Source organism: Odontesthes bonariensis, chromosome 8 (assembly GCF_027942865.1).
Source record: "Odontesthes bonariensis isolate fOdoBon6 chromosome 8, fOdoBon6.hap1, whole genome shotgun sequence".
NCBI classification, from domain to species: Eukaryota; Metazoa; Chordata; class Actinopteri; order Atheriniformes; family Atherinopsidae; genus Odontesthes; species Odontesthes bonariensis.
Genome location: NC_134513.1, coordinates 14,169,898 through 14,191,775, shown reverse-complemented (window position 1 = coordinate 14,191,775; position 21,878 = coordinate 14,169,898). Strand labels below are relative to the sequence as shown.

At 40.6% G+C, this 21,878-nt stretch overlaps 1 protein-coding gene across 2 annotated transcripts in view; it reads right to left on the bottom strand.

Annotated features, from left to right (window-relative positions):
* rassf3 (Ras association domain family member 3) overlaps positions 1–21,878 on the bottom strand; it is a 61,611-nt gene that overhangs the window by 24,181 nt on the left and 15,552 nt on the right. Inside the window, exon 1 of one of the 2 annotated variants that reach the window (XM_075471844.1) lies at positions 6,001–6,558. The exons of the other annotated variant lie outside the window; for it this stretch is intronic. Within the exon in view, the coding sequence (XP_075327959.1) occupies positions 6,001–6,123 (123 nt within the window). The 5' untranslated portion in view covers positions 6,124–6,558. Of the gene's footprint in view, positions 1–6,000; positions 6,559–21,878 lie in introns of those variants that run through there. 2 annotated transcript variants of the gene reach the window in all.

The following is a 21,878-nucleotide window of genomic DNA, read 5'->3' as shown; positions in this document are numbered from 1 at the left end:
CACCTGTTGCCGGGCACTGTGTCCTCCCTGAACTCATTAAAAGCTAAAGCAAAGTTAGAATGCTTGCGATGGCTTAACCACAGCTATATTAAAGATTGACACCAACGTTGCTAGGTGAATACAGTATTGCAATATGTGCCATGTCACTATATTGAGAGCACGAGAAAAACAGTCACCCACAATCTGAATTTGATATGCAGGATGTAGAGGAGCATTAAGTCTGAATCTGCTGAATGGGCAGTCTGATCACAGTGAAGACAAAAATAAAAAAAAAAACAACCAAAACCACACATGTTCTTAGCTGTGTGGAGGGAACAGGACGCAGAGCTGAGGACAGACAGGAAGTGAGGGGTGAGGAAGCGAGAACAGGGGGTGAAGGTGGACAGAGGAAGGAAATCTAGAGAGGGAGAAACGTGAAAAAGGATAGATTTGGATCCATGTGCACATGAGAACAGGAAAGACAACAGAGCTGGCCTTTCAGTAAAAACAAAGCAAGAATACTGGAAATTACTAACAAATAAAGCGTGCAAACTCATTGCTACTCTCAAGTGGATCGTAGCTAAGGATCCCGGCATCAGAAATAAGCAACAGTCTCTTTATTCTGTTAAAACTCGACACAAGTCTTCCATAACAGCCTCAAGCCGTCGATGTTGTGAAGAGGAAAACGTTTGGCCTGACAACATTTGACCTTTAAATGTTGCTAAAAATCTCCTTAACTGATCACGTGGTTTGCAAAACGTCTCCACAACAAAACTTTGCATCACAAGTCAACAGATGACGAGATTTTTTGGTCCCAAACCAAAAACATAAGCCTGTAAATATTTACGCTCAGGAGGCTGGAGCCGGTCAATTTTTGCCAGCAAGATTAGTCACTGAATAATTGACTGTAGTTTCAGCTTTTTAGCTGTTAAAGGCTAAGAAAAGGAAGGCAAAAAACACATGAAAACTCCCATGGAGGATGGAAAACAGAAATTAAAAGGACTGCAGTGAAGTGTGAGGAGTTTTGTAAGCTGGGCGGCGACGTTATAAAGCAGTTTACAGCAAGTGTCAGAGATTAAAGAGAAAGAAGAGATGAGGTCTGTCAGTCCGTCTCTGAAGTGCCCTCGTGGATAAAACTTTACGGTACTTTTCCCCACAGCTACAGATAAGGAAGTTGAAATTGAAGCTCGACGGCGGTTAGAGAATGACCCAACTTTAGTGTGAGCTGGAATTCCAAAGAAATTCCAGTAATTAAACCCTGAGAGATTAAAAGTAAATGAAAGCAGGGATGGAGCAATCCTGAAACACCAGGGCTGGTCTGACGGGGACACGTGATGCGATCACCGTGTGTGCAAACAAACAGAAAAAGGAACTCATACTGTAGGTGACATCCACACCCAGGGGGGAGGGGTCACAGGGTGAGGTCAGGTAAATATGTACGGCACCGTGTTTCTATCAGCAGTGGAAATGAGTGATAAGGAGTGGGGAATCATCCACAAACAAATCCGTTATCTCTCGCTGTACAGAACAGTACGATGTCAGGCCTCCTCAGTTCATTTGAAAGGCAAACGCACTTACACTTTAAACAACGGCCTTTTTGTTTTTTGTTGTCAAACCCTAGTTCTAAGGAATTACCGCTTCCCGTACAAAGGCCGAGTTCCTCTCATGAATCTGTGACACGGTGACCCGCTGTTGTCTCTTACTGCTGTTCGAATCATAAGCTGAGTTATGGGCTGGGAATTCAGCACGGAGGAGTGGGATAATGCGCGATTAATGGAAAGCAGAGAGAGCGGTGGGGTTAACGCTTGTTTATGAAAACCCATCTCTTTTACGGTTTAGAATTTATTGCTTAGTGATTGAGGCCCTTATCAGTTCCTGCTTCAGAATCTGTTGCACCACATCTTTGTTTTGATAGCTACTTTTGAATCTTAACCCTTACGTCGACGTTTTAAATACTTCCTGCATTGGATTAAATCAATTCCTGCTGGTTAACACTAACTGCAGCTGTTCTTTTAGGGTTTCTTTCAATAACCCTTAAATTAGAGTGCCTGTTTATGTCCAGGATCGTTACTTTTAGTGTCAAATACAATAAAAATCTTCTTTCTCTGTACAGCTTTTAGTATTCTGTGGTTCTGACAGATGGGTTGGATAAATACATCAGATATCCAACCATTTTTGTCTCCATTTTTTTTAGCGAGTTTAATCATCTGCCTATTTGGAGAATTCCCTTGAATAAACAGATCCTGTATAGCACAGTAGTCTTCCTTAACCTGTATGAAAACAACCGATTTAAACTTCTTGTGACTTCTTAAAGTTGGCTTGTACGGCAACAGCAACACAAACATGAACCGAGAGACAAATAAACAGTTCACAGCAACTATTTGTTTGACAATAAAGAGTCGACATAGATTTTGTACCCGTGACATCAGCATTGGTAAATATTTAACTAGACTCCAGCAGAGATCTGTTCTTCACCTCTGCATTCACCGAACAGATGTCGTCTCCAACTCACTTGAGTGGTTATTCTGCGAGATGACGGTTATAAAAATCAATCAATTTTATTAGAGCAGAGCGGCAGTCTGGAAATACTTTAATCAATAGTGAGGAGACATGTAGTCGTCATGAGGTGATTTACTGTCACAATTTCTGACACGTTTGGCCGCTTCACGAAAAAAAACAGAAAACAATGTGAAAGAGAGCAGCTTTATGGGAGTTCAGCTTTATTTCTATACGCTTATGCTTCACTTATTTACAAAAAGATGGGGAAAAGATGAAAATGTGGAGCGCCTAGGCCCATCCGAGTCTAGCAGAGCGTACACATGCAGGGGTTATTCGAGGTTCGGGAAAACAAGGCTGTGAGGCTTGCTGTAAATAGCAGCCCAGTCACAGGGACATGTGTAAAATGGCAGCGTATTCTCCTGAGGACTGGGTTGGGCTGGGTGCAATAGTGTGTGAGAAGTGTCGATGGCATGACTCTCGCACTCTTTGCATGAGAGTTGGCTGCCCTTTCGCAAATGTTATTCCCACCTGTTAAGTTGTTTTAGAGGCTGCAAATCCAGCAGGTGCTGGACGGGAGCAGCTGTAGGGATGCTTTACTACAAGACGACTCTCATCTGATGACATCAGACTCTTTTCAGAGGACATTACAAGACAGCAAGCGTTTTGATTTATGTTCTTTGGCTTGCCAGTCCCATTGGATTTGAAGCCAAAATAATTCAGCAAAGACGCCTCGAAGTACAGCATATTTACCAGCAATCACAAAGCCTGTTTGGAAAATATGAAACACATGGCCCAAGGCTAATTCTCTTTACACCAGGCAGCGATAAATTCTTCATAGACAGACCAATACATAGATGGAACCGATTTTTAGAGCGGTACTTTCAAACTGACATAGCGCGAACACCCGCAGTGTCACAAAAATCAAAGGCCGTGTCGTGAAGCTGGTTCTACGTCAGGACAGCAACTGAACCTTACAACATATTAACTTATTCATGGTCAGCTGAAACTGGTGAGTGAAGAACCAGCTGCTGACATCCATCCATTACACGAGCACAACGCAGTCACTGTCACAGAAAACTACATTAGATGTCCTGCGTGATGTCCAGAAAAGCCAGAGCCGACTAACCCCGCAGTACCCAACGGACTGCGAACAGCACTACTGTAACTACACACGACAGCCTAACAGAAGAGCAGCATTCTTTTTTTTTTTTTTTAAGACCGTTGCTCCCGACTGGAGCTCACAATAAGATTAATTCTGGTCAGTGGAGAGGGTCTCCGCTGCCACACGGCTGTCGTCACCAAGCCGGAAAAAACTGACAAAAACACCACACAGTAAGCCTCAAGTCTGCGAGGGTGATTTGAATTGAAGATGAGCTGCTCTGGCCGGCTGCCGTGTATGTGTGCGTGCGCGCATGTTTTGAGTGGGGTGACCCTCGAGTGTTTTTTTTCATGTGACACACAGAGACACTGGTCAGCGTGACATTTACCGACAGAATCGCCATTCACACACTGAAAAGGTGGCAGGGCAGCTACTTGCTGTGCTCCAGGGTTGAGATAAATCCTCCAACCAGGCGTCTCTTTTTACTGTTTGAGCGTCCACAATCGGCTCATCACCCGTCACTCTTTGTGTTTCAGTTTGTCCTCCTCCTTTCCGTTTACACTCAGGCTTATTAAACTTCACTTTCTCCCTCCAAGTGCTGCTGGGTACCCCGGTGAGAAACGTCTCGTGGGAACCACTCTTGAGTAGGAATCATAAATGCCACTATCAGCACTGACTGCAACTATCCCAGGAAGTCAGCTAACTTCCTTATTTTCTCATTTGCACAAGCACACACACACACAAATGTATCATTCACTTTGCTGGCTGTTCAAAAGACTTTCTAAAAGCACAGAAAACAAACACCGAGACAGAAGCAAAAATGCAGCGGTCACCTCTAAACTAATGTAAGAATGAAACCCTAACCCTAAATAAAAAGGCCACATTTAGGGTTACAATGAGTAAAGATCTTATAAGAACCCAGACAACAGATGAGACAAAACAAAACATGTGCAGGAATATTGTGATGATGACTTCTGAACTAAGCGTGTTGCTGCCCGCCGTTGGCTGATAAAATACCTCACAATGGACTGCAATGTGCATTAGCAATATTTGCCAACAATTGCATACACACATTCTAAATAACTTCACCAAGATTCAAAGCTCCTTCCGCTTTGGACGGAGCTTTGCATGTTTTGAAAATATCAGCCACATTCAGCCTTACCCTGCTCCGGTATTCAAAGTAATCCATTACTGCCTCCAAGTACAACCCAATAGGGAATATAAATATACAAAACCTATTTTTCTTATATGTAACCAGTTATGTAATGCAGCACTGCAACACATTTTTCCCAAGGGACTTGTCCCCTCTGCAGTTATAATTACTGTTGTGGGAAACCACCACACACAGCAGCCAGCACCCCCAATTAAGGTCTAAAGCCACATTTTAACACAGCACAGGTCACAACCCCCTCGCTCGAGCATTGTATGGGCAACATTGTGCATCCACAAACGCACAACGCCATGAGGAATGAAGACCTATGGAAAAGTGAAGGGTGACGCATTGCTGCAGGGATCTGCGAGCAAGTTCCTTCACACACACGGACTTTAAGTGGGCAGAGAGGAAGAATGGCGCGATTCTGTTACAGTATGCTGAGTCTTCAAGGCCAGGAACAAAACAGCTGTGTTTGCAAGACAGTCTGAGATACTGTGTGTGCTGTGGGAATGCAAGTGTGAGATTTAGAGACTGTGGCCCGGCCAGTATTTAGTCAAGGACTCGAAGACTGGCCTATTTTTTTGTGTTCCAGTGAGATAAAGCCAAATCTTAACGGTTTTCAGTCAGTCCAGCACTCAGTTCAGACCTATTTTAGGAAAAAAAAAAAAAAAACTCACAACCTTGGCCAGTGGTGGCTGACAGTATTATTACAGAAGGTCATGGCTTTAGACTGAGAAATATGCACAGCAATCATGCGTGCCAAAACTTAAAAACAATACTTTAAAAAAAAAAAAAAGTTAAAAACCTTTCTGTCCTTTTTTTTTTTTTTTTTTTTTTAAGAGACCAAGTTAATATGATTGCAGTAGCACGAGACACCTATTGTCAAAAAGCATGGAGACTAAACCTGCTGCAAAATCTGGAAAAACGGGATTTAGACCAACAACTAAGGCTGGATTGTTAGTATTCAAATATCCAGGTGCTTGCACACCTGCCAAACCAGCCTGACTATTTAATGTATTCCAGTTCAAAGGAAAAGGCAGAACATAAAATTTCACACTTAAGAAATGCTTAATGGTTTCCTCATACTTTCGGCACGGATTTTTAATCGACACAAATTGTATTGAATTGCATAACGTTTCTGCTCCGTCCTTGATGAATGAAACCAACAAGACAAAAACAGGTGACCACAACATAAAAGCGGCTCATCTTAAAGACGAGTGGTATATCTTGTACGTTATAACGAGATTTTCTTTTTCTTCTCAGTGTTTACCTTGCTCTCTGTGACTTTCCCGGAGAGTTTTTTGAAGAAAGAGGTCCTGGCCGTGAAAAAGTACTCTTCGGAGTCCTCCTCCAAGCTGCTGTAGCCACTGCTCATCGTGCTATTCCACGTCATTTGCGGAGAAAACTTCTCGACTCAGAAATCGGTCTCATTAACCCCCCACCCCACCCCAAAACTAAAAAAAAGAAAGAAAAAATAAAACAAAACAACAGTAAGCTTGAAACAAACTCCAGACACCAAGACCTCCGTCTCTTTCTGTCCGCAGGCTCTGATATTAGCTCCGTATGGGATGATTTCCTCTTTCAAATCCGCTCAACTCCCTCCCAGTAGTCTCCCTTCCTCTTGCCCGTCAGTCGCTTCACTACACCGGCACGGCCAATTTATTTTAAGTGTTGATTTACATTCTTACAAAGAGACCCAAAATATCCGCTCTTAAAATTAAGCGTGTCTATAAACTTATGTAGAGAAAGTAAGTAAAAGAGTAACGAAATCCCACATAGAGGTCCCATCAAGCGACGCCTGCCCCGTTAACTGTTGACTGTATGGTGTCTGTGTGACAGCCAGCAAGCTACAGTAAGACCTCGCCCATTATAAATACTAACCAATCACCTGCCTCATAGTTAATAACGCCACGCCCAAAACAAATGACAGCCAATCAGCACGTTTATGACATTTTAGTGGCACTCAATATGTAGCAGATGACCAAAATGCGTAAAGATAACAGAAAGAAAATAATTACAAAGGCGTGAAACTATCAAGGTCACTGCATTTATCTAAAGTTACCTTTTATTTTTATATGATAAAAAATATACAAACTAATGATGCCACAGTCTGAATGAACACAAAATACAACAGAGCATCAGAAAATAATTGTAATCAACTCAAAAGAGACAGAAAGCTACCGCAACAAGATTAGAAACTACCAAAATGAGACAAAATGTTAACATAGGGGATTATCATGAGACATAAAATAAGCTCGGTGGGATAGAATGGCTATAAGTAGATGCAAAGCTGCCAAAATGACAAAAAGAATGTGACACACACAGAAACGAGCAGATGCCAAATATCCAAAACTAGGCCACTAAAAGCCAACAATGACCTGTAAAATGCTGGTCAGAATTGAGCAAATAGCCACCAATAACTCAGGAATGCTAACTCTGAAATATTGTGGTTCAAAACCTATTTGAAATGGGCTTTTTTTTTAGATTTGAGGTTGCAATACTGATTTGACAGATTTTTTTGTATAGTTCTGTTTGACACCAACTTTACATGGGACAAATGAACTTGTGATTACTTGTGTACAGCAAATCAACCAGAACAAGATCCCAAATGACTATAAAGAGACACAGAACGGGTACAAAAAAGATGCAAAATGACTGAATGTCACAGAAATTATGATAACAAAAAGATTAAAGACAAGTTCAACGAGATAACAAAAACAATCCAAATCTGAAACAGTATTAATCAAAAAGAACAAAAAATGATCACAAAAGACACAAAAACAATGTAAACTGACCACAAAGAAAGAAACATTTAAGACAAACAAAGCTGGACCAGAGAATGACATCAAGATGATGGAAAATGATAAACACAGCCATAATGAGATGCAGAATGACCATGGAGTGATCCAAAATGATGTAAAAACATCTCCAAGATGTTAAACTCAAAACAACCACAAACTGCATCAGTGGGATTTTAAGTAGTTTGGCGTGTCTTTCAGGTTTGGTGTCTTACTCCTCAGTGGGAAAAGTGATCGATGGCTTTTGAAACTCCCACAGGCAAAACGAGAGCCTTTTTCTTCGCTTCAGTTCAGACACAGTGTTTGAAATACAAACCACCAACAAGAATAAAGTTACCTTTCGTTCCTAAAAAAAAAAAAAAAAAAAGTCAGGGGGTAACAGCACAGCAGCATACAGCAGCTGGAGTTTTCGTTCCTCGTTTAATCTGCTAAAAAACACACAAAAAAACTGAGATTCTGGGTATGCAACAAATAAGCAAAAAGCAGTCTCTTACCTCTATCAACAGGCAACAAAGTAATGCAAACTTTCTTAGCTTTTTCCTCTGCAGCATGCTTCCCCTGCTCTGACTAGCATCAAGTAAACCCAAAATACGAAAACCAAAGGGATTTAATAGCTACTGATGCTGGACTGACGCATTTAAGTGTGTGTTTAATTGCAAAGACCAACGTAGCCAGTCTTCTTTGGGTGGAACAGGACTTTTAAGACTTTTTAGAGCTTCGGTGCTGGTGGTTTTCGTGTCTGCACGTGGTTGGTGGGAGGTCACTTTTAACTGCATCCATCTTTGCTGAATCAAATTATCAATTTCAATAAAAACACACAGGACATTTGGAGTTTTCCAGCCTTTAACTGCACTGACTGTTTTAAGAAACCCAGACCCCATACCGCCACCTAAAAGGGGCATTAGTCCTTTCTTCTTCTATTTGAATCATTCGTGAAAAGTAACTGGAGCCTTCAAGGTGTTTGCTAATGCCCTGCTTGTTTCTGTTCAGCCTCTAATTCACTCAAAGAAGCTGAGAAGAGCCCTCGGGCAAGAGGAGGCTCCCTGACCTATTTCATGTCCATTTTACAATCCGTTTTTCCCTTACAATCAATTTTCCCTGACAAGTAATCAAAATCCTAACCCGAGAGGACAAAAAACACCAAAAGATAAAAGCCTTAAAGCCTTGTCGTCTTAGTTTTTGTGTATCTGAGATGATCTGTGGCCGTGCCCTGGATGGCAGGAGGCTCTGCGTCAAATCAGCCAAACCCAAATGAGAAGTCTTCATGTGATGTGGTTTGGTTCCAACATAAGGCACAGTAAAAACTTCTGAGGAGCACTCTAACTATTTCATTAGGGTAAAAAAAAAATCTATTTCTATCTATTTTCATACATCTGCATTCACGTGCAGAACCAAATGCAATCTAAAAAGGCCTGTAACATCAGAGTAAGCTCATTAATGCCAAATATCGAAGTTTAAACTGACATTCTAAGTTGATCACAGAAGGAGGAACTGATTTATTGGAAATATTAAACTCTAAACTATGACTAAATCACCTCTGGAGTGAACATTTGTCATTTTGGTACCACTATCTTGGCTTTTTGGAGCTAAAAGTGATGTGGAAGTGATATATCTGACTGAACCCCCCCCCCCCCCCCAAACACTGTGCAATCGCCCTGGGAAGCAGCCTCTACAATCATCAATTATAAATATAAATGAAGCCTTCGCTTGATAAGCCGCTACTAACTTTTCTACAGAACACATAGAAGCCGTATTACACAATGTGCTCGAAATACGTTTTATTGAAGTATGATTCGTAAAACACAGCCTGCGTGTCGTCATTCAGGGTCATAAACAAGTGCCAAAAACTCTGAAAACGTGTTATGCATCATGTTTAGTCGAGAGGCAGCTTGACTGACTGCTGAGTTTATGTGGTTGTAAAAAGGATCAGAGATTCTTATAGCCTCTTATATCACCTTGACATGGTCCAACAAATGGAAACTATTACTCAGCAGTGGGGCAATCAAAAGTACCCTCTGTGTTCAGCTACTTTCGGGACTATGTTCCTTATTGAAGATGAAGTTCAAGGTTTTTGCTATTATAGTGCCCATGTAACAGCCCACCCAGCTCCAAAAAAATGCCACAGACGTCAACAAATAAGGTTAAAATCTGTGCTACGCCGGCACCAACTCAAACCTAACCCACTCACGTCCACACATGTAACAGTGGTGGCGACCACTGGACACACTGGGAGATTTTTTAGACACAGAGGCTCTAATTTAAAACCAGAAGGGGTTAGAAAAGGGACCAAAAATACATATGGCACATCTGGGGCAGCCAAACCAAAAATCTGGCCCTTCAGAGATGCAACCAAAACACACAGAGCACAGATAAGCATCCATCTTGTCCAGCACTTCACTGAGTGTCCAGAGTCTGTCTCTAATTCTTCGTGCTTAATTACGGCAATAATCAATCAGAGAGGATTATATGTATTGACTTTTTGGAAGAACATCCTAATGGTGTAGAAGTTTAACGTGTTAAAACCTTTGAACCTCATCCTTCAGCTTTCATGTCCATTTTTGCACAGTAAAGCCCTGTTAAATGCACACATTGGCATACTTATGAACAGAACCGGTTTATTACAATCCCACTGCATGCATGGTAGGAAATTTCCTCCACCGTGTCCCCGGCTTAAGCTACAAATCTCTGTGATTGTGTTGTAACGCAGAGTGGAACACACACACAGTCTGGGGTCGGCTCCTGCAGGACTCCTGGAGGTGATCCGATGGAAGGGAATGAAATCAGTCCAGACATTTTTCACACATGCACCCATTCGAATGTGAGTGTGTGTGTGTGTGTGTGTGTGTGTGTGTGTGTGTGTGTGTGTGTGTGTGTGTGTGTGGTCACTGGTGTTAATCTGCTGTCCAGTCACTTTGGCCTGGAGCCAGTCTGGTTAAACATTACTGGCATTCCAGTGCCAGCAGCTTCCACCCAACACACAGCCACTGTAAAGTCTGAGGAGACACTGAAACAGCTTGGCATCAAAAGGTGCTGCATTTGAATAGTTTAGTGTGTTTAGTGAGGAAACATGTGGAAAGAAAGCAAGAGAATGTCCAGCCAAACCAGGGACTCGGCTCCTGAGGGCATCTGGTTCAAGGTGGTGTGCTCCTTCTCCACTCCGACATCAAGTCAAACCGGTTTCCCTTATTAAATGCTCCTTTGTGGCTTGTCCTACGTCTTCAATCCTCCCTGAAACTCTTAACTACAAACATATATAAAAATCGACCGTAAAACTAAAACTTGGAAAAAAGGAGAAAGCTAAAACTGAAAAAGACCAAACGGGGGGAAAAGGGGGTCAATAAGAAAACAACAAGTATTACAACCATATTACCACAGACAAGACACGGAGTCTGAGAGGTTTTGATGTAGGAATGCTTGTTAGAGGAGAAGGATGACCTGCAGTCACACATTACAAACATTCCACTGCTGACAGAGCTTATTATATTTCCAACACACAACCTGCAGCTCTGCTCAGTGGGAGTTATTTCTGGTATTCTTCCTTCGTACTGCGCGCTAACAACAGAACTGCATCATTTATCAAACTTAGAAACTATTACTGACACACACAGGTCAAGACTCAGTCGTCTATTTACGTGGACATTTACAGACACTTTTCAGAACATTAATGCACACATTGAGGACAGGGAAGACGCATGGTTTGAGAGATAATTGAAGAGGTGGGTCCCCGACATTTAGGGGTCCTTCATGGGTATCCATCTGCATCAATCTCACCCCATGCAGAGTGAGGGATTTGGAGTATTTGACAAACATTGATGGGTTCCCATGCAGTCCTCCAAAGAGCTAACAGCACGTTACCTTGAAAGAAAGGCCTTACAATACAGGCTTTTAATCACGTGTCAACCATGTCGGTCAACAACTCACAGGCGGCAACGACCCAGAGGTTGGGCAGGTTGTAACATGTGTCCTGATCTTTCAAGGTGTAAATGTAAAAAAAAGAACAGCTTACAAACCCGAAACTCGCCATCAGTCAGTTAAAAGTTAATTCCTGGTTTCCATGTCTGTCAATCTTTCATATGTCTGATGTCACAAACAGCGTTGGAGTACTTGCAGATACATCTGCATCATGCTGCATCTGCTGCCTTATCTGATTGCACCCAATTGTTCGATTTGGCTTATTTAATTGGAACAGAATAGTAAAACTGTAATTCCAAGCCGTCCACTTTCTAAAAGCAGACTTTAGTGGAGGGTTTCTTATAGTCTGAAGGTGGCTTTTACACGATGGTAAGAACTGGTCATGTGGGAAACACTCGGTGTGCAGCTAAATGTCTCGTTAAACATTAATCCAGTTTCAAAGCAGAACGGTCTGTAACAGACCTCAGTGTATCCTGGGCGATGGGAGAGCAGGCAACATCAAAGCAATAAGTCCATGAGTAAAGATGAATGGAAGATGTGTTCATCCAAATCTTTTACATGCCTCCTACGTGCTGTCAGTTTATAGTTAAAAGAATGTTTGCTTTTCTCAGCATATATAGTATCGAAAGAGTTTCATGGTGGTGTTCATGAAAAAAATAATTTGTGCGAGGAGGTTTCCCCCTGAAACAACATTACATTCACGAGACAGCACAGACTAGTGGCTGTACTAATGATGATGGGACCAAGAGAAAACGTCACATGATGTTCTTTTGGAGCCATTAAGACTTTATGAGGAAGAGCTGGGCCGGATGGATGAGTTGAAAAATGAATGATTGCACTTGAACAAAAGCCTCTTTTCTCTATCATTTTCATCATATTATCAATTAAAAAAAAGACGTCCTGTTAAACTGCTACTGTTCCTCCTCGTGATTCACTTATACCAACCAGAAGCGGATCAGCCCCACAACGCCGTGTCCTTAATAACACCAAGCCGGCATTGTGGAGTCAGCTGAGTGACGAAAGGACCGCTGGTTAGAGTGGCCAGTTTGAGGATAGATTCAGCTTCAGAATTTTAGCCTCCGAGGCTTGGCTATTTGGGCATTGGGATATAGCAAGCAAATATGTTATTACTGATGGCTTGAGGTCACACTGTGTGAGAGTTTTGAAGGGTGATGGGTGGAGAAAGGTGAGAGGTCAAACTCTGGGAAATGTGTCTTGTTCAGAAAACCAGGAGAAAGAAAAAGACGCAGAATGAGGAAATGATCTTAAAATATTCCTTCGGGCTGTGATGACCTCACTCTGTAAAGATGCTCTCATCTTGTAGAGGTAAGTGAGCGTTGCTTGCACACATGCACAGGTGTGCGTTTGTCCATGGGGAGTGATTCTTTTTTTGCGCTTGTGGGTGTGCGTGTGTAGTCTAATTAAAAGGCATTGGGAGTTCAGTGAGTGGTGGGTGCGTGTGCTTTAAAGCTACTATAAATGTAGGAACCAACAGCGGGTGGGTTTATGTCGGGAAACTCCGTTTAACCGTGTGACAAATGAGCTTTTTGTGAATGTGGCATTTTGGTCAACTGCAGTCGTCAAATGCTGAAACGTATCGGAGGGATGACAAAGGTTTTAAAAAACCTTTAACACAGAGTGCAAAATAGTGCAAATAATAAGTACATAAGAATTGCCTCCAAACTGCATTTTCCTTTTCCACATGTCAGCATCTGCAACCGTATGGTAACAGCTTTAGAAATTTGGTGAAAATCCATTGATCATTCTCACCGGGTTTAAAATATGTGCCTCAAACACTCAAGTGCCACTAATGTTTATCATTTTTCAGTGTCAACTAAGTTTATGCATGTAACTTTGGAGTTATACGTCTGATTTCTAAAATATCAGGTATTTTGGCACAGAAGATCTTCAAACAAAGCTCAAATTATAGAAAGAGAGCGATCTAAGGCTGAGAATATACCTGATTGTTTACATGCTTAGCTGAATACTACGCCTGTTATGGGAGGATTCCATTAGGGGGCACCCCAGCGAACACAGACCGCACTGAACTTCTGCATTTAGAGGATGTAAACAATAGACGTGGAGAAAATAAAGATGGTTTGTATCTTGTTGATGTTAGGATCACAGCAGCAGTATTGTTGATGGTATTTAAGACCCCTTTATTAAAGAGGTTGGATATATGGTCACGTTTGACTTCGACTGCTTGCTACTGGTTACCTTCAAGTTGCAGTTTATGTGCACGGAGCGTTCATTTCTAAGGACAAGAACAGCTCATACTCGAAACAAGTGCAGGATAGGAGACATAGACATCAGAAACATGCAAACATGTACCGTTGATTAAAAGCAAGTTTATTCTCAACCTAAGAGCTGCTTGAAAGGCTCAAATCGGGTTAGAGTTTCAGTGTTAGTTCTATTTGTTTTGGACTAAGTTCCTGGTGTTCTGTTAATTACAGAACACCATTTCTTAAGGTTGCGTATGAGGCCATGTAAATGAAGACGTTTTACAAAATTTAACAGATTATTTCAATGCTTCGTTCACTAACAAATGGGAACTCTTATGACATTACACTTAGCTGACGCTTTTATCCAAAGCAACTTACAGCTATTTAGATACAGGGTATTGGTTACAGGCCCTGGAGCAATGTGGGGTTAAGTGCCTTGCTCAAGGGCACTTCAGCCATGGATAGAGGTGTAGGGAGAGGTAATGGCAGGATTTGAACTTGCAACCCTCTGATCTTAAGTCCACCTCCCTAACCACTAGACCACGGCTGCCACTCGCAGGCATTCACAGTGATGCGTCTCACTGCTGGGGTCTTCGTATACCTACAATAACTAAAAACTATTATAACTAATATGCATTAAAGTGTGTGTGGACGCTCGTGATTTGGTATTGCAGGCGTTAAATATTCAACCCAAGCTTCAAGTTGCCTCAGGAACTGCGAGACTAAGCCACAAGCTGCAACAAAGCTTATGAGCGAGACGCACATCACGCGTAATTGTCCACGAAGAGTCTATCATAAGCAGGTGGTTGCAGTAAATCTTTTGGAATTAGATGCTGATGATAGTCATTATTTAGTGTTTTAGAGTGTGTCCCGACATTTTGCTGGGAGGCCCAGTATTTCATCCTGACAGACCAAACGCCGAGTGTCTCATGATCAAAGAATGGAGGAATGCTGTTAGAGGATCACAGGCAGGTATCACATAATCACAGACAGACAGCGAGAGCAGGACTGAAGGCCCAAACTCAAACACTGGAGCCGTATGGGTTACACTGCAGCTGTGGGAGCAGAGGGACACGGCCGCTTGTGGTCAACGTGGAAGTAACGCAGCGGGTTGTTGCTATACAGAGCTGGACTTTTATCCCTTAGCTCTAAGGTCAGATAAGATTTAAACTCGTAGGAATTATGTTAGGCGGGACATACTGGCCTAAACCCTGAGGAAATGGCGCTTGCATTAAAAATAATATTTTCTGCTGGACACTGAACTGAAATCTAATAGGGTAAGGATAGGAGCTCACAGTGGAAAGGAGCTGTTCTGCAGCAGCAACAATACCAGAGTTGTGCTGGACACACTCACTGTTTAATTCAATTGAAGGTGATTTACTGGCTCTATAAGCCTTTCTTACCCTGCCAACATAATCTTTAACCATCCAATCATCCTATACTCACTGTAAGATATCAAATAAAAATGTACATATACAATACTGAAAGCACAGACATTCAAGCTTAGTTTCTCATCATGACATGTCGGCTAATTCAATCTTTTCTCTACATTTCTCACTTTAATCCGAGGCCTGTCAGCATGCATTCGAATGAGACTGCTTTTAAGGAGCCTGTATGAATGCTGAATGTGGGTCATTTACAGTGAACTTTCATCCCGTTCAGTCCGTATCTTGGGTTGAGATCGTCCAGCCGGATAAGGACGGGATTTAAGATAAACGCAGCCAAACAACCGCTGTGCAACATGACATGAACTCTTCAGCACACACGGAGGAGTCTGTTGGAGTTCCACCCTGATAGCGATCTATGTTTTCCTTTGAACCTCCCACAAACTAAGCATTACCTCCTGATGCTCTGTTCCTGCCTCTTGCACTCGTGCACAAGATTAAACTGGGTTAGATTTTGAGATAATGGCAACAGAGACGTGGGCCGCAGACCCGCACGCCCGTTTTAGTCGGTTATCATGTGTGGGCAAATAAATCTGTAAACACATTCTGTGTTACTGTAGAAGTGTGATTCCTCCAGAGCTGACATTTTTCACCACTTAGGACTCTGGGGGACATTTTCAGACTCACCACCATCAAGTTTTGGGACAGTCAAAGAAATCATTGTTTAGAAATTCTGACTTCAACTTTTGTGCAGGCATACAGCTGAGAAGCCAACTTAAAGACACCTTCAAAACCATGATCACTCAGGATAAAAGCGTTCTGTTCCAAGATGCAGGATGACTTGGTGATCTGGATATGTGATTTGGAGAAGGATGGAAAGATTAATCAAACAGACACAGACATAACTATTTTGCTCCAGAATTATTAAACAGTTTCATTACTCATCACAGCAAGAGATACAATGGTAAAGATAAAAAAAGAAATACGGACGTTCTCGTGCCATCCTGGCCTGATAAGATTCTCTTTATATTACAATTTTGTTTTTGTTTTTTTTTAATAGCGCCATTAGTTGGGTTGTCAATGCTTGCGGTTGATCATTACAAAAGGTCGATGAAAACAGCTGCATTTTTACACCAATGTGCCATTTTCAGTGGAGTTAATTTACACAAGGGTAGGTGGAAACAACTCTTGCGAAGAAATTCTAACATCCAATATCTTAACTTGTGTCCATTAATGCCCTCTAATGTCCAACATTAGCTTTAGTTTTCAGCTTTTGAGAGGAAATATAAGCAGACACGAGAGAATAATCCACATACATCCATCGATCCATTTTCTATACCCACTCAATCCAATTCAACTTGATGAAAACACAGCTTAAGCTAAACGCAAACCCAGTTGCCAGGAAAATGTGCTGTTATAGTATGTTTCTGGAAAACATAAATTGTCTATGGACACTGCCTAGCGACTACCTTTCAACTCACGGTCGCTTAAAGCACTTCCAGACTGTCGCTCTGCTCTAATAAAAGTCCTAACTCTGTTTCGGACATACTTTGATTTGTAACTCGATTCCTCTCCCATCCATGTATATTGGGATAAGAACAGTGATGCAATTAAAACGCCAAGTTCAGATGTAACCCTTACTTGACTCAACTGTGCATATAACTGGATGCCTTGTGAACATATTCTGTATTTTTTTTAACTTGCGGGACATATTCGTGTACGAATGCCAGTGTTACAGCAAACAGAGCCTTACATTAAGATGTAGGTGGGCTGGGTAGGTTGACGGGTCTAACGCATGCACTTCAACTCCAGCAGGAATTAGCTTTTATCTGGTCTTTCCTTTTATAACCACTGTTTAAACCTGTGGTAAGTCTTGCTGCTGCCACTTCTTCCATCTTTTTATCTAAATTTCTTTGGTTTTACACATGCACCAAAGCCACTAGGATAAGTTCAGAAGCTGAGCATTACAAACCAGCCGAGTTGTTTCCAGAAACCTAAAATGGCAATGCATATTCCTGAAGACTGGGCTGCAAAAGTAGATATTCTTTCAGCATGGAGTGACTGGGAACATGCACGACACGTGTACGCTATCAATTTTGAACCTAAATTACATAATAAATTGCATTTATACAAATGAGATACAGGCTCCTTGAACTTGGCTGCTCAGTTTGTCATGTTCGAACATGTAAGGAGCCAAAAATGAGGAAAATCAGTGGGACCCGTCTGTTGCTGGATCTCTAAGCTGCAGACTGGTGTCCTGTTTCTGCAACAGGCAGCTGATGATGGGGGAGCTTTGTCTGTTAGACCAGCATCTGACTGGAGGAGTTAATCCTCCACAATCCAAAAAGATTATAGTTCAACACTGGCTGTTATAATTCATCTCTCTTTTACTGCCTCCATGCCGTCTCCGAGTTAATCTGTCTGCTTCTATTCATACAAAAAAGGGTCTGGACAAAATTATGACAGAAAACAATACCAGCCAGTTATATATGTAATTATGATGTTTCTCCTTAGATAATTTACTTTTAGTTTAATTCCATTTATTTTAATCACATTTAATAGTACGTTTTGGAGATTTATTATTGTCTCCTATGAAAAACTAAAGAAACTAAAAAATGTATATAGACTGCTGGTTTTAATAAATCTAAACAACACTGGATTGGAAAACAACAGGAAATATATGCTTTAGACCTCAAGGACAAATTAAAGCACTGGATGGATAATTCATCCCTGTCATGGCAGCTTAACTTGTGGTTAGGTTTTGGAAAATATCATAGCTTAGGTTTATAAAAGACCTGTTCACACTTGATCACAGGTCAGAGGGTTAACGTCTCCCTTTGCCAGACTGACAGTGACAACACCTACCTTTCCGGAAAAACCGAGGACATTTTCCAAGCTTGTATTCTCAGAAGCAAGATGTTGCCCATATAGGCTTCATTTCAACACACTTAAATAATCAACCTGCATTGTCATTTTTCTTTTTTTTTTACTGTTTACACTGCATCAGTCACAGTCAGGTTCAGCACAATCCTGCAGGTGAACCATAAGCAGACACCTAAAAGCTTCCAGAACCAGTTTTGTTTTACTTTGCCAACAAATTTTGAACATTCACATGCAGAAAAGTTTATAGTGGATTTACAGTTTCTGTGCTTTCATACAAATTTCAAATAGAGTATATCACAGATGTGATTCAGAATCAATCAAAATGTTGCAAAGCAACAGAAGAACTGGCACTGGATTTGGATTGTTTAGGGTTAAGTGGTTAAATAACCTCATGTTTTCACAGTAGAGTATTTATGGCCTCCCATCTAAAAACACTGTCAATGTTCAAGCAGCCATAAGAAAAAAAAACACCCTGCTGTGGTTTAAGATGCCAGCATAATCCCTTTTCAACAGTTCAAACTGCTAAATCTGACTATCAGTCTTGAAACTACAATAGTGTAACACTCCCCCTAATGACAGAGCATCCATGGTTTCTGTGGCAACGCTGGCATCTAAATGTTTCACTGACTTTTAAAATGAAGTTTTGTGGGTTTGACTGAGAGATGCTTTTCTGTGTCATACATGTTTGCAAGGTATCTGTTTGGTTAAAAGTTAAGTCAATAATCCAAAATGAAAAGCCTTCCTGGTCATGCATCAAGGAACAGGAGTCCTGGAAGACATCAAAATGTGATTTTGTGATTCAACAACTTTTTCCATCCTGCATGCAGGATCTTTTCCGCTAAACTGACTGAAATCTGTCTATGTAAACGAGTTTGTGTTTTTCTCATGTTCTTCCTTGGTTTCCTCTTATGTTTGTGTTTTCTCTAACACAATAGGCGGCTGATTAGAGGACTGGAGGAAAGGGAAGATTAGAGACACACCAAGAGGAAGGGCCGCATGATAAGCAGACGGTGATGATGTTTGTTTACAGGAAAAAATGGTATGAATCCAGATGTGTGATAGTGAAGGGCCAGGATAATGGAGCCAAGACACTGAGGGTTCCAGGTTGACAGCTGTTCAGTCCAGTGCCCATTCACAAGGACCTTTTTCCATGTGGGCAGGATGAGCTGTTTATCAGTGCAGCGATAAACAAGAGTTTGTGACAGGCTTTCACCTCAGAGGAGTTAGAAAATCTTTTGAAAGCAACTGATTGCCACAGAGCTCAACTCCTGTCAGCAGAGAAACCAAAGATTGATCTGTGAATCTAAACTCAGAGTTAATAAACATGTTCACATATTCATTAGTAACGAACTGAATTCAGTTTAGGCATTTACTGCCTCAAGATGTAGGGCAATTGAAATGACTTTAAATTCATTTTAATGTGAAATAAAAACTTGTGAAAAACTACATGGAAGACAAATGAGATTCTTTATGTAACTTTATTTTTTTTAGTATCCAAAAAATACTGAATATGAATGATGTTTAATTTTAGGATGCTTATTCACTTACTTTGCAGACAAAAGGCCTCTCATGGCAGTTAAGCTTAAGCTACAGCCAGGAAACAGTAAACTTAGCTTAGCATCGAAAAACAGAGTAAAACAAAAAGAGGGTAAAACAGATCACTTCTGTACATTGTATCCTGCCTTTTAGAAACAAATCCATTTTTCAGGCTTTTAAGGATGAAGCTGTTTGTTGGATTTTGTTGCCTTTAGACAGCACGCCAGGCTGGCTGTTTTACCTGGTATCCAGTGTTTATGCTAAGCTATCTGCTGACAGGCATTTACCATCCACTTCAGTAACATTCAGATTATAAGATTATAAGATTATAAAACAGATCATAATGTATACTTTTATAAATGCAGTGTTAAAACTTTAGCACACATGAGACAATGCATTCTCAGTACCACACATAACGCCTTTTGAGAGTAATAACACTGAGACAATAAAACACGGAGAGTGTTTAGCTTTGGCTGTAATGTTGGGATAAAACATCTAGAATAATGGTTTCTTTGTATACCGTTTGTATACTTTTTCTCAACCCAAACTAATTCAGTGTTTATGGGTTAATGTATATATGGTATTTTTTGCTGAATTTCAACATTTTGGCACCACAACAATGTGTTGGTTTGACATTTTTCTTGCTGACAAACATTTAACTGAACAGTAATCATTTGTTCATATCCAGAAACACAAAGCGAGCATAAACGCACACCACTTACAGGGGGAAAGTTTCGTGAAAAAGATTCTACTGTTTAAAGATACACTTTAATAAAAATCTCCCCTTAGTTTTGAAGAACTCATAAAACGATTTGTCTCCTGCAGGTTTTATCAGCTTTTGTTTATTAAAGAAATAGCTTGAATACCTCCACTTAATTAAATCTGAGCTAAAATCATGCTTACGACTTCATGAATGCATGCCATCAAATGTATGTGAGGGCCTACACTAAAAATCTTGGGACAGCAACCTGAACTATCTGCCTAATCTGGCTGTACTTTGTAATTGGACTGCCACTGTTAAACCAAAAGACTGTTTTAAAACATCTGAAATGAACTGAAATATCACTCCAGCACTCCTACTAATGAAGAGTGACGTGAAACATTGGAGTTGAGAATACAAAATGGGTCAGGGCTACAGGTTGACAGGAAGTCTAAGGTGAAACCATAAACACAGGCTTTAGATAACAGTTGTGCTACAGGTTAAAGGTCAAAGTGTCACAGAAAAAAAGTTAATAAATTGAGATGAAAGAATGAAAAACTGTCTGATAACATAGATGAAGCAGGTGAAGATGAGAAAATATTGTCTTACACAAAATTCTCAAGTTTTACAATTGTTTTTGTTACTGGTTTGGCCTGTGTGTGTGTTTACAGGCGTACATTTATTGCTGTGGGGCCTCTCCCTGGACCACTCCTAAAGCTGATAATGGAACCATTAAAGCCTGCAGAAAAACACATTAGCAGGTACTTTTCTAACTTTTAAACCATTATTTTGTGCTTTTTTTCTGTTCAATGTGAATGATGATGTCTTCTATGGAAATATTTGCACAATGCAGTCCATTCTATTGATTTCATGCATGGTAACACAGTAAAAAAAAACAAATAACACATTTGTTCTAATTTCTTACACATTAAAAGTTTTATTCATAAAAGTATAACCTTGCCAAGGCCACAACAGAACCTTATTTGATTTGGTGGAGACAGGTAACAGCTTATGACAGGTAACGCTAGATAGCATTACTTAGCTAGCACTATTTCACATAAATTGCTTTGCTAGTTTCTTGACTCATATTGAGTCTTATGTGTGTTGATTTCTCTTGTAACTGTCTGCAAAAATTAAATAATAAAACTTTAGATTAAAAAAAAGGAAAAAAGAAAAAGAGAGTGAAGAAATTCAGTTACATGCTTCACATTGCGAAATGGCTCAAATCCAAGCTAATTTAGCATGTTAGAATGCCAGTAAATCTTATACCTAATTTGAAAAACATGCAAATATGAGGAATCCCAAAATAACTGAAGGCCTAACTTATAGAAACATCTATCTCTTTAGGCTGGACTCTTTAAAATAAAACTGTTGAATGAGAAAAATTCATAATAGGGGGTCGAAGAAGAGGGAAAAAGGACGCAAATGCAGACACGATGACGACAAGAGATTGAAGGTAGACTGAACTTGATTTATTTTAAAACTATAACAACTTAATCTGTGAAACTCAATAGCCTATATCAAAATTTAACAAAACTAGTCCTATAACAAGCAAGGCATTTTTAACCTTTACACAATAACACAGCATTATGGGATTTGTTTAAAGCACACTTAGGACAGCTACCAGCGTTTTCTAAGAAAACATTAGCGTCTTTCTACTGATTGAAACAGCTTCAGTCTAAGACTGCATTCAGACTGCAGGCTTTAATGCT